At 38.3% G+C, this 13283-nt stretch overlaps 1 protein-coding gene and 1 long non-coding RNA gene across 5 annotated transcripts in view; one reads left to right on the forward strand and one right to left on the reverse strand.

Moving 5' to 3' along the window:
* Positions 1-4106, forward strand: part of LOC126036598 (uncharacterized) — a 46513-nt gene extending 42407 nt beyond the window's left edge. For all 4 annotated transcript variants that reach the window (XR_007505190.1, XR_007505188.1, XR_007505187.1 and 1 more), the window contains one exon: positions 3249-4106. This is a non-coding gene — a long non-coding RNA (uncharacterized LOC126036598). The remainder of the gene's footprint in view (positions 1-3248) is intronic.
* Positions 1-13283, reverse strand: part of FOCAD (focadhesin) — a 127047-nt gene that overhangs the window by 45725 nt on the left and 68039 nt on the right. The window contains exons 19-24 of the mRNA XM_049796559.1: positions 12311-12445; positions 11865-11915; positions 11109-11192; positions 9752-9887; positions 5654-5842; positions 5275-5396 (exon numbers count right to left, since the gene is read on the reverse strand). Of these exons, the coding sequence (XP_049652516.1) occupies positions 5275-5396; positions 5654-5842; positions 9752-9887; positions 11109-11192; positions 11865-11915; positions 12311-12445 (717 nt within the window). The remainder of the gene's footprint in view (positions 1-5274; positions 5397-5653; positions 5843-9751; positions 9888-11108; positions 11193-11864; positions 11916-12310; positions 12446-13283) is intronic.

Below are 13283 nucleotides of genomic sequence, written 5' to 3' on the forward strand. Positions count from 1 at the left end.
TCAGTAGTGGAAACCAGCACAAAGTAGTTCATAGTCTGAACTACATCCACTGAAATACCTAGGCACAGAAGAATATACTACAGCCAATTCTGTCCCAAAAAATCCAATTATCATCTTAAGGTACTTCACATACAAGGTTTGAATAAGCCCTTGAATCTCTTGATTACATCAAAATCAGACCAGAAAAGAAACGTACAGAAGGAGCTTTCCACTTTAGTGCTTAAAGATGCATGTCACCACAGCACATCTAATGAATGCACTTAAAACGGAAGCAGGAAATGTTTAATCTGAGAGTATACAGGTGCCTAATATGATTATTATTTGCAGAGCAGTATTTAATACTTTACAATTCACCAATGGCACCCACCTTTGCCATTGTGCCTGTAAATATTACTATTAGGGCAAAACAACTGTGCTATTTCCAACATAAAGCAAGCACTTGAATATCGAGAAACATGCAAAGGCAAGACCATCCTCCTTTATTTGTTTTATTTGAAAAACACTGCATCGGTTCAGACTGTCAAAGCCACCATTTACCACATCTGTACACATCTGTACAGCAGGCTGCCTCTGTGCTTTTTGCACGTAGTATAAACTGTTCCCTTCACCTCCATTAAAGAAAGAAAATATGGGTAGCTAGCTGAAAGCCTAATAACTTTGACCCAAAACATACATTTATAGAACCACCAAAACATATGGTACATGATGTGAACATATGTGACTATTCATCCTCATTCATTTTCACAACAGAGGTGAGTGAAGCTGGTAAGAGATTGTTCCCATAAACTCCTAGGGAAAATTACTCTGAAAACTGAAACAGAAACAGGTAATTATTAGCTAATCTAGCCCAGGTGGCTGTGATAAACCTCAGGGACTTCTTGTACAGTATGATCCAGGCAGCCACAGAGAAAACAAAGAAAACCCATGGTCTAAGTGACTTCTGACCACTGTGAATACACTAACTTACACGTCCTCTCAAACAGAAGTTAACAATCTCTGTTTAATAATCAATCAAACAGCACATCCCAATTTCTGGGAGAAGATGATCTTCCTCTTTCAAGTCACCAGTGACCAGTAAAGAGCAATACAGCATTTCAAATGCACCACTATTTATTGAGCATATATTCTGCCTCCCATGAGATACCAGTCCAAATAACATCAAAACACCCTTCTGCATCTTAATCTGATCCTGCTGACATGTATTACAGCTGGATCCAATCCCTCAGCTAGAATAGCACCTAGGAGATAGAGTAAGCCTGGCCTGTTAAGGTTTAACAGCAAATTACCTTTTTACTGTTGTTGTCACTGTTAGATTTGAATGGCAGCTAAACCCAGGTATTTGTTATTTGTATGCTTTATAGACTTCTAAACATGCAAGAAGAAATTCTTTCCTCTGCATACAAACCTCATGTAACTTGGGGTTTTTTGGTAGCAGAATCTCAGGCATCACACTTTTACACATAAAGAATCTCACAGAAATTAAGCTGGTTGCATCAAGCCCCTCCCCATGTTCCAGTTTTCAAAAATTAAGCATAAGAATGGCAACTAAGCATAAGCAGATGCAGACAGATATGCAACCTGTAGATTCACATTCTACAGATGTGAGCATAGATCAAATCACTGAAGAGATAAAAAAGTTATTATCCCAGTATGGCAATTATACTGATGACTGCTAATCCCTAACTAAGGAAATGCCAACTGCTCAGGATTTTTAGAGATAAAATAAATGGATGCTTGCTATCTCCCAATTAACTGTAATTTCTTGGTGTTTACATCCACCTCACAGTTTTCTCAGAGCTTTATGCTGACTGCAATGCTTCAAAGGAAACTTGTTCTTAATGAAACACTTTTTCTTTACCTAAAAAGTCACTATAAGAGTTAAAAAACCAAAAAACAAACAAAATAAAAAGCAGTCAAAGCAGTACCAGTGTCATTCTGGTAATTTAAACCCCCTAAAACCTGCTTAATGTGCTGTGTTGAACTCTGAAGCAATGACTTTGCAAAAACACGTTAATTCTAATAGCCACTGCAGGGAAAAGATGAGCCTAGGTCCTACTAACTCAATTATCTTAGACCAATACTGCTGTTTCATAGCTTTACAGCTTAAGCTCCCTGCTTTTACTGTTAAACACTGCTCACCAGAAGAACACCGAGGACTAAACAAACACTAAGGCATGAAATTCTGATGGATGAGCCCAGGGACTCACTTCTTTTCTAGCCAAAGGCCCAGATATCTTTTTCCTGACAACCCTAACTCCAACTGTCTCTAGGTATAAGGGAAAAAAGGCAAGAAAAAACATTTTTGTCTGTTAAAGCAGTGTAAGCTGAGAACAGAAATACTGATATATTTTGATCAAAATTTTATAGTTATTGTAAATTTTCACTAAAACGGTGCAGTTAGGATTGTCTGAAGATGTTTTGTGTTTAGGTTTATATTTCAAACATAATTGGATTTCTTTTTAGTTTTACTACACCTTGAATCAATTGACTTTGTAAAATACTGAGATACTTAATATAATATTTCTGTCTCCAGTCACTGGTATGTATTCACTAACACCATCCAGTTCACCACATTCAATAAAAAACCCACACTTTGTCAAGCAAATGTTTTAAGGTTGTGTTTCTATGAAGGTAGCTTGTTAGCATAAGAAAAGTCAATTTTTGATGTGTTGCTGGATGTTACAAGCAATGCTAGTACACACAAACAAATAATTTAAAATTTTTTACCAGAAATTGTATTTGGTGCTTTAGTAGGGCAACAGGCAAGTGTTTACAACATAGTAGTTTAGAATTGATCTTCATCCCACTGTAATCCCACTATAACACTTTAATACATGGCTTTTATTACAATATAATTAAGTATGCTTTCCTCCAGAACCCCTGGCACTGAACCCAGGTCCCACTGAATGAAGCAACTACATAGAAGGCAGACCTTTTCTTTCTGGATGTTGTGCAAGCCCACATTTCATTCATAACTTGTTACAAATTTAAATTGCTCCTCTGACATATTTTGCAATATTCTTGTGGACTTCCCCTGGTGCTCTCCACTGGAGCACCCAACTAGTTAGAAAACACTCATTAATTTATTTGCACACTCCTGTGATGATGAGGGGTATTATCTCCAGTTTCTGCTTTCACTCTTTAGCGGTAAAGCTGTCAAGATGGAAAATATCTATTAAATTTGCATACATGATTAGATAACTTGAGATCTGTGTTTAAGGGTGGTTTTTGTTCTTTATTTTTACTAGTTTGAGAGAAGAACTTGCCATCTGAAGTACTTCATAATGCTGTTGACACTGCCTTCATAACACAGAACCGGGAAGAGATTTCTTTACCCCAGTCCAACTGGTAATGACTAGCTTTCATCCTTGTATGACTTGACCTAACTTCTGCTGGGATTCCATGTGGCGTCTCTGTGGTCACAAGACATGATTATTACTTTTTGTGGCTTTTCAGTTTAGAAGGACCAAAATGATAGGATGTTTTATGATAGGTAAAAATCTTATGTGCACGCTAGCACATGGAAGTGTTTGACAGTTGGTACAGAGCTGGAAGAAGACTGCACCAGGTAGAAGCAGCCAATTCCCGCATGGTACGCATTCACATCACTGAACTGGAAACTTCAGGCAAACTATGCTGCAGACAGGTTTGCTAGAGAGGGATCTAGTTCATTTGCTTCAAAGACACCAAGGGAGTTAACCAGTACAAATGCAGTGTGAACAAGCACGGAGCAAGACCTGAGAGCAAAGCCTGAAGCGAGCCATGCGGATGCATCACAGGATCAGAATGTAGCCCCAAGCATTTTCCACTGCAGACACCCATCTTCTGTGTCAGGCTTTCAGTTTGTAAACAGAAAACTCTCCAAACCCTGTGCACGAAACCTTCCCACTCAAACCCTGTGCTATACTTATAACAGAAATTGTTTGGTGTCATTGATTTTATTAGCATCATAAAGGAATTTTGCAGCAGGCAGGCTTTAGGTCTGTTGCGTGTCACTCACAAACCAAAATCAGGACCCTGACACGCTCCCACCTGCAAGCCGTATCTCATTCATTCTACCTCTTCCAAATTCTGCAACAAGTACAGTGTGAGTGTTAGATAAAACACTTCCTTTTATCACACAGTTCTGGTTCACTGTCAACACAGGATGCATCCTGTGCTCTGAAGAAAAGGCTCCTCTGTACAAACAGTGTACAAATTATCTTTAATAGCACCAAACTGCCTGTACATGGGACAGAGAAAGCACTAATAATAGGACTGTTTAAGGTTTTCTATCCTTGAAAAGTAGAACAGCAATGGGCATTGCTGGGGTGGAGGGCGGGGGGAATCTTTAAAATGTCCAGACATTCATACATTGTTTTCTTTTCTGGATATTCTGCCTAAGACTCAATCTAATTTTTATAGAAGTTTTTTTATCATCATCTATGCTCTTTTGCTCATATCAGACTAATTCATACATTCTTATTTATATCCTGTGAGCAGAAACTTCACTCTCAGATGCATATAATTAACATTTGCAGCAATACAAAATGATTGTATTAACAGTTATTTTATGAACTTTTAAAGAGATTAATACACTTTAACTTATGTTAATAGCTGCTCTCATCGGCATAAAATTGGGAGAGGAAGACTTATTTTCCCTAGATCCAGTTTAACTACTTATTTTGTTCTACTGCTCTCCAAATTTTTCAAAGATCAACATTCATATCAACCATAAAAGTACCATAATTCTAGACTCTCTGAAAGATTTTGTTACAAGCACTTTATTTCCTGTAATGATTAAGTGGGGGCTTATTTTGTGCCGTTTTTCCAAAACCACACTGAAAGTAACTGCATCGTTTCAGTGTCATAAGCCTAATAGGTCAGGGAGCTGAAACATTTAAGAACAGAATAAAACAGCAAGTCGTAGCAAGGTGTAGATGTCATTTCCCCAGAGAGTCCCATCATTGTTCAGACCTGCTATTCACCTGCAACTGGTTACACATGACAAGTATAAGGCAGGTATAGTAGTCTGCAAGGCAGATAAAGGCAAAGGTCAGCTTGTTTGTTCTACTGATTTCTCGGAACAGGTACTTCAGTAGTGAACAGTTAAAAAATTATTTACATGTTCAATTCTAGTTAGTTGTCCCTCACAGCAACTTTAGTTAATTTTGATACATTCATACATGCCATTGCTAGCTGACACTAATTCCTAATTAGCATAAACAAATGAGGTAGTAAGGCAGGGAAGTAAGCATAATTCCTCTGAAAAGGGAAGAAAAGCCAACAACTTACCTCATGAATGAGGGCTACCAACATTTGCTGGAAATTGCGTCCCCTGCTGGCCAGAAATCGATTTATAGGCTTGCCATCTTTGCCCATATGGACTGGAAGGTCGTAACACAACAACATGCCAGCTTAAAGAGGGAGGGACAGGGAAAAGAAAGGTCAATACCAATACAATACTAACAGTTAAGAATTCTTGCATAAGTCAGCAGAGAACCCAAAGTAAAGTAAAGTTAATTTAATAAAGCCAACAATTTAAAAGCGTATATAGGCATATGCAAGTGGTGTTAAACGTCATTGTTTCTTAAACTGATTTACTCTCAGATTCATAGAAATCTTTGGGTCAAAGCATGTATACCTGTCTAACTTCAAGAAAGTGACAGCTTACCTGCAAGGCCTGGCGTCATGCCTGGTTGGTTGTTCCTCTCATACATTTTCAGCAAGAAGTTTGGAACACTTGCCATGGTCTTCCCCTGGTCTGAGTGTGTGGTCCCTCCTCTCAAGGCTGAATGATACACACCACGCGGCATGTTGGTCATCTCCTGTTTCACAAGGGATGTTGCAAACTCTTCAAATGCTGGATGAAATGCAAGAAAATAAGGAGAGAGGAAAAGGAATGTCAGAGCCTGATGACTGAGAGAACAAACAAACCCTGGAAAACCCAAAATGACACCTGTGCTTCAGGGGAGATACGCTTAGATAAACTAGTAATGGCACATTCAGATGAAAGCTCAAGGTCAAAGAATTGAGAACTCTTAGCAAGTCTCTCCAACAACACACTTGCTACCACTGCAACTTCACGCAGCTCTGAGTAAGTCATGTCAGATGCTAAGACTGGGAAGAAAAATAGCCTTAAACATTCCATGAGGTATTGACTGCATTCTTTGACTGCTACACCAATAACACTGGCATGTGCTGACAGAAGGACAATGAGAAATAAAACCGATGTTTACCAACATAGTGAAAAGTATTGTCTCTAAAACCAGGTTGTTCTTAAAGAGATTTTAAAGAAGCACAATGCAAAGAGGGTAGATGGAGAGAGAGCATATATATGCAAACAAGGGATACAGAGAGAGCCGAGTATCACCTTGATTTCTGTTACCATAGCAGTACAAATTGTTTATTAAGTTTTGTGCTCTCAAGCTATCAATTTATAATTAACCACATTTAAAATTATACAGAATTTAATATAAAGTTATTGTTCATTTGTGAAGCCAATCTGAAGCAGCCTTTACAGGCAGGCATGTTAGAAAAAAGGGTCATGTTTCTCTATGTGCCATGTATGTACATATATATGACTGCATGGTGTTTGTTACCACATCATAACCGGGAGCCAGAATTGTACCAGCACCTTGCAAACCTGTTATGTTTAAAAGTCTGTTAGTGCTTTCATTATACAACTGAGGTCTAAGGGGATTTATAACAACTGTTTCACACTAGGCTTGAAACTTTGGCATACAAGGTCCCAAATCACATGCAGTCCTGCTTTGACTAGAAGACAAAGGAGACAAAAGGGCACTCAGTTATCCTTTCTGGGTCCAAGAAATACCTATGGCAACTTGGAATAAAACAGTTTTACACTGGAACTTCCTCACATTTCAAGTTTTCAGCAAGTTCCTGTGATTTTCAGCAATGCTTTCCTCAATTCAACTTCACAGTTGAGTAGCAGTCTAAATCTGATAGGTTTTGTAGCATGGCAGGAAGGACACCTACATCTCGGGATTTTTTTTTCCCTCCACCTGTAATGCCAATATTCTTCAGACAAAAACCTCAGAACGCAGTTAGCAATTTTCACTACAGTGATTCAGACCGAAACTATAAATCTTTGTCCCCAATCCTCAACACTATGTAGTCTCCCAACAAAACTAAATTTATTAACATGAAAACACTATCCACCTACCTGCTCTAGACTTTTGTTTAGGGTGGCTACAGCAATAGAGAAGAAATTCTCTGAAAGTGGACAGCTCTTTCCCTGCTGGTAACCATCCACATTGACAGACAGCCTAGCACAGGTAATATCACTGCTATCATATTACTACACTTGCTAGTTATGCCAAAAGGCTTAATACTTACAAGCCATTCAAAAGCAATTCTTCAGGCAAGAGAGACAACCCAAGGATCTAGGCTACGAGATATAACTCAAACTAAAAAAATCTGGATAAATTTAATTAAACACCTAGATGTGCAGCAAATGCTAGAATCAGTCTGAAGGAAAAAAAGAGGTAACTAGCATCACAGGAACAAAATTCTTGGCATCCTTCCTGCAGACATATACCTCTCAATACTACTACTAATAAATAAATAGCTGTTGTCTAAAGTTTACAGTTTGTTATACGAGATTATTTTTAATTCTCTGACTACCAGGTTTGACAAGTCTCAGACATCCAGAATGAAAAAATCATAAAAATAAAAAATAGTAAGGCTGTCATACCCTTTCTGATACCCTGTGGACTCTAATGCTTTGACACAATATGGAAACTGAAATGACAAACCAGTTTTAAAGGCATATGAGAGAAAATACTACCTAAAATTTCACTTTCCAATGCTTCACATAAGCAGACAGCTATGGTAAATTGGAATTGCAGCATGTTCCAACCAACTGCCATAGAAAGTCTACCTTTACTTTGTTTCCTAATTGTTCCTCAGCTCTGTTGCAGAAACTGGCCCTATAGATTTGTTTGCAAGCTTAGACATTTTCCTCCCACAGAACTGGAGAAGGTGCTTGGGAGAAAACCCCACAATTCAGTAGCAATGCCAGCACCAAGCCCACCTTGTGGTTGGAACCTTTTAAGTGCAGCTGCCATAGCATTAAGTGTTCAATTCTTCAGGAAGAAGCACGTGGAGGCTGAAAAAAACTAAAGATTTTCCTCCTCCTGCAAGGATTAAAGAAGAGGGAGGGAAGAAAAAGCAGCAGTAATTCAGAGCTTAGAGAATCAGCAAGGAAAAGCAAGAAGAAGGAAAACTCACAAGCAGCAAGCTAAACTTCCTTTAGAAGTATCAGTTGATTTGGTATGCACTAACAAGGACTTCAGGGGAAACTCTGAGAAACAAGACACTGTCATTTTAAAAAGCATCTCAGGCCTTCTCCTTCTAGGCAGCATGGAAGTAGTGAATTAATCTCAATAATGTGTAATGGCAGGATTCCAGCACATGAGTTGGCACAGGTTCAGCTCCAATTGGCTAAGAACTACAAAGTCTCTGTTCTGTCTTGGACACTGTCTCATGAATCCAGTTTCATACCCTTTCAGTGAAACAGTAAACTCACAACAACCATCCCTGCTGATCACTAAAGCTTTTGCTCAACTGTTCTGTATCCTGTGTTAGCAGATAAAGACTTCTCTAAGAGAGAATCTATTCAGTCAATGTTTGGGTTTGAAAAGCTATTTGCATATATATGTTTTTATACCAGTCTGTGGTAGCTGCATCTTTTTCTTCAGTCAGTTCTCTCCAAAGCCTATTTTGGTTTTCCATCTTCCTGGTAAGCTGTTTATCTCAGCATCCATTGCACAGCTTGAGTTTTCTGCCTAGATGCATCACTCTCTTTTTGTTGAAGTAGGTTATGTTAGTCTCTCCCACAAAGCTTCCAGAACTCACTAGTTAGCACATATAGACTCTCTAGGTGAGGCTGCACATACTCCAGACTCCAATGCATGGAGATTTATGAAGAGATGTTTCTAGGAGCCCCCACTGGAGCAAAATACTACTACTATCTCATGGTAATGTTTACAGGTTGCAATCATACTTCAAGATCCCAGGCATTCTACAAAAAGTGAAAGAATGACTATGTCCAGGCACTAATGTCACAATCTTGTAACTGGAAGTGAAAGATAGCATTAATGAGAGTAATCAAGTGAACATTAAAAATTCCAAATACTAAAGGTGATTCAACTGCATAAGTGTCAAAACAAGTGCATCAACCAGAGAACATCTGTTGAAACATAGCTCAGTATCAATATGCATCGCTAAAATTAAGCATTAAGCATAGCACTAGTATCTTTTTTGATTAAGTAGATTTTGCATACAGCATTGTTTTAATGCTGTTCATACTTTGTTTATAAAACACTATGGGTTTGGGTGGTTTTTTTTCTTTACTTCAGAGCTAAAATACAGAGCTGCCTTTAAAAACATCTGCTCAGTCCTGCCTATAGAAGTTGCACTGTGATGAAACAATGGGCACTTCAAGTAAATAAGCAACTGGCTTTTCCTATAGGACAGATAAGGATTTTTAAGTTATGCTATAAGCATTTTTTCCACCATCAGGACCTCTGACCCACTGCTTTCCTAAAAATGGTTTGGGGGTTTTGCTCTCCTCTGAACTTTTACTTTACATTTTTTCCTGTAATTTGGTAAGATATTTTCCCAGGGGAAAAAAAAAAAAAAAAGGCTGCACTTTAACATTGCACTCCATTATAGGAAAGTCACATGTCTATACAGTCACTGTGATTATAAATCTGCAAAGTAACCTCAAATACTGAATATATTATACCTCCTAAAACAGAAGCTGGCGTTAGAGATAACACCTTGATATAGGAAGAACCCGGAACAAAAAGATCTGCCTCCTTTTCCTCTTCTTCATCTTCATTCATGTCTGCCTCCTCCAGTGAGTCAACTTCTGGTCGTGCCTGAAAGATCAAAAAAATGAAAATGTCAGCACAAAAATTCCAAATCCTCATTACCTTTCATGATTCCAAGTGTCAACCAAGCGCCAAAAATACCAACTAAATATGAAAAGTTCCCCATTTCATTAATTTCACTCCACCTCATTAATTTGAAGCTGAAGGAATAAAACCTTTTCTTCTAACTGAATGAAAGGTAAAACTGGTTTATTACATGGGTATGCAAATCCATACCTGTATTAGCAAAATTAATCTTGACACTTAATAGACTGAAGTAATATTACTAAAACTTCATTTTCACTCTGATTCTTCTTCAGTTAAACAATGTTTTATACTTGCACTTTAATATACACAGAACATTTCTGCTAGAAGTTACTTTTCCATACTAGTTTTCAGAATTTGAAAAACTGCAACATATTTCCAATGCTTTCAATGAAAACATATTTACTCGTTTTCTAATGAGTGTAAAGTAACAGCACCAGTAATACAGAGCTAAGTACTACTGTGAAACATTCAGCATTGCAGCAGTGCAGTATTCCAAAAATAGCACCTACTTCTCAAACTGACTTGCCCGTTTCAAGAACAAAAGCACTAAGCATGACTGCTAAGTGTGACTGCAATGGATGAAGCAGTAATCACAAGAGTTGCTTAGTGTCAAGACTCAACTGCAAGCATTAACAGAAGAGCATAAAATGCATGTGAGGTGCCCAAAAGATAACCTGCTGATTTAACTAATGAAAGAAGAAAAACTACCTTCTGACTGCTCATGTTACGTGATCAGAAAGTAACTCCCAAAACACACAAAGTATGTTTAGAGAGGAGACATTGCTTTATTCTGTGCAGGGTGCAAGGTGGAAGATTTCCACAAATCAAGCACACTTACTGAGGTTTTTCAGTCCAGACTTAAACACTACTGTTAAAATACCACGCCTATCTAATACACATGTTCCACCTAAGTATTACATATTCATTATGTTGAGCAAGCATGACGTGTTGTTCTCTTGAGCAACCAACCCAGAGTCTTCTACACCTGCGCAGCAGTCTCTGGTGGTCTTTGGTAGTCGTTTGGGGAAGAATACCCCTACTCCTTTTGTCCTTTTATGGTAATGCATCATCTGAGGACACCAGGGGCTTTGTTTTTCTTGCCAGCCTCTCATTTCTCAAGATACAACCCATGTCAGAGAGAAGTGTCAGATGTCCTTACTATTAAACATACAGCACTGCTACCTGTTCAGGAAGATGAAGAATTGTATGTTCTTCAGAGGCGAACGATGAGAGTGATTTATAGGCTGAAATGGCTACAACAGCATCCTAGAAAATTAGAGAAAGAAAATCACAAGCACAGCATATGGTATTGCTACCTACTGGAAACTCCACACACAAAGAGCTTATCCACTAGCCACTGAATGCTGAAAAAAACCTTTTAAATGACAATATTTTCCTGAGGGCCACTCTCAATCGCTTACTTTATATATACAATGCAAATTAGCAAGACCAATTACCTAGGCTTAATAGCAAACATTTTGATTGCTACACTCCATTACTGCTGTGAGGGTAGTTTATGTAGAAATTTCCAAGCTATATTTAAATTAAAATACTTTGCTTCCACCAGCCCCATGGTGATGATGGTCCAACATTCCCACTGCGTTACAATACCCCACCAAAGAACTGAGTTAGTTGTCACAGCTGCAGCTTTGCCAAGAATGCTTCACCATCACCATACCAAGGCTGAAGTCCACCAGACAAGTCAAACTAGTTTTTATTACAATTCTCCTTGGCAGTGGCAGATGTTAGGACCATCAGTTACCACCTGTCATGTGCATTACATTGCTTCAAAAACAGTGTTAAACAGTCAATGACAAGAAGAAAACCCTATTAGAAAATGAGATTGCTGACACTGATAACCCTGTCTTGACAGAAAGGTATAAACTTAATATCCAGTTGCTGACACTAGGAATTAACATTTTCAGTTTTATTACCTACCTTGTTTTGTGTGTTTTTCCAAAGGAAGCTGATAACTTGAGCTTTGAATTTCTATAAAAGCAAATAAAACAGGCATTCAGATTTTCATTAACTAAGTAAGCAGTTGAAATAGAGGCAGTTACCTGAAACAAACTGCTGCCACATCAACATGCACTGAGCTAGGAAAGCGAAGGGGGAGCAGGTTTGAACTGTAGATGCATTCACATGTCCTCACATTCTGGGAGAGGGAAACCTCTGATCAACCTGGCACTGGAATTTGTTACCTATCTTCTAGGATTCACTAACACAAGCTAAAATTGTGAAAATGTATGGAAATGTACTTTATAATTAACCTGCATTAGGCAGTGGGTGCAATTTAGAGATATTAAAAACAAGCAGGCACATTTAAAACTCATATACAAAGATACGCTAAAAGAAGAGACTCACCTTAGTCCATGAGTACATACCTCGTATTCGTTTGTATTCACTGTTAACGAGGGAACCAGGGCAAACAATTCATTCAGTGCTTTTAAAATGAGGGGTCTTGTATCACAGCTCAACTTTGGTGACAGAGAATTCCATGTAGAACGGATGCAAACAACCTGGAGGGAAAGTGGCAAGCACTGTTACTAACAGCAATCCCAACTTGACTTAAACATAATTTCTTTCCAGCACTTGCCTTCTTTCTTCCTACTTGGGAACAGGAATTAATATAGGGTTCATAAAAAGGATAAAGAAAGGAAGCATGTTAACAATTCACTTGTATTAACAGTCTCACAGTACATTATTTGACATCATGCAATAATGACGTACTTAAGAAATGATGTACTTAAGAAGTGATGTACTTAAGGAGACCACAAAGGTCTTGTGAAATAAGATACCCTTTGTATACACAAGGAAGAAATGAGACTGATAAGAAGGGAACATCCTACCCCAGGAGGTGCCTAAAAGTTGAATAATTGCTAATAGGCATGAAGTCAGCAAAAAATCTCTGATAACGGGAGGAAAGGTAAAAGTGGCAGGGGGAGATCACAACCACCGATAACAATTCAAGACCAAAAGACTTAACCCCCCCTTATTATATGTATCTTCATGTAACGCTACTGCTCTACTTCACTTGCTAAAATTAGCTGAAAAGCAACCTGTCTCTGGGAGTTCAACAGGATGAAAGCAGAGGAAGCTATGTTCCATGGGAGCCCTCCAAAACAAAATGCCATTAATCTTTAAACACAACCAAATCCAGCCAAATTTGAAGAACAAAAGACAAATGTAAAGCTGCAGGAATCCAGAAATCGTTGGGAAAATGTCAAACTAGAATAAACACTAATACCACAGCTTCATTAGCCCTATACTAAGCAGGTCAGCTCTTACAATTTAAAATAAGAGAAATCACTTCAACGAACCAGAAACATGAAAAAAAAAATTATGTCAGGAAACCAC

Source organism: Accipiter gentilis, chromosome Z (assembly GCF_929443795.1).
Source record: "Accipiter gentilis chromosome Z, bAccGen1.1, whole genome shotgun sequence".
NCBI lineage: Eukaryota > Metazoa > Chordata > Aves > Accipitriformes > Accipitridae > Astur > Astur gentilis.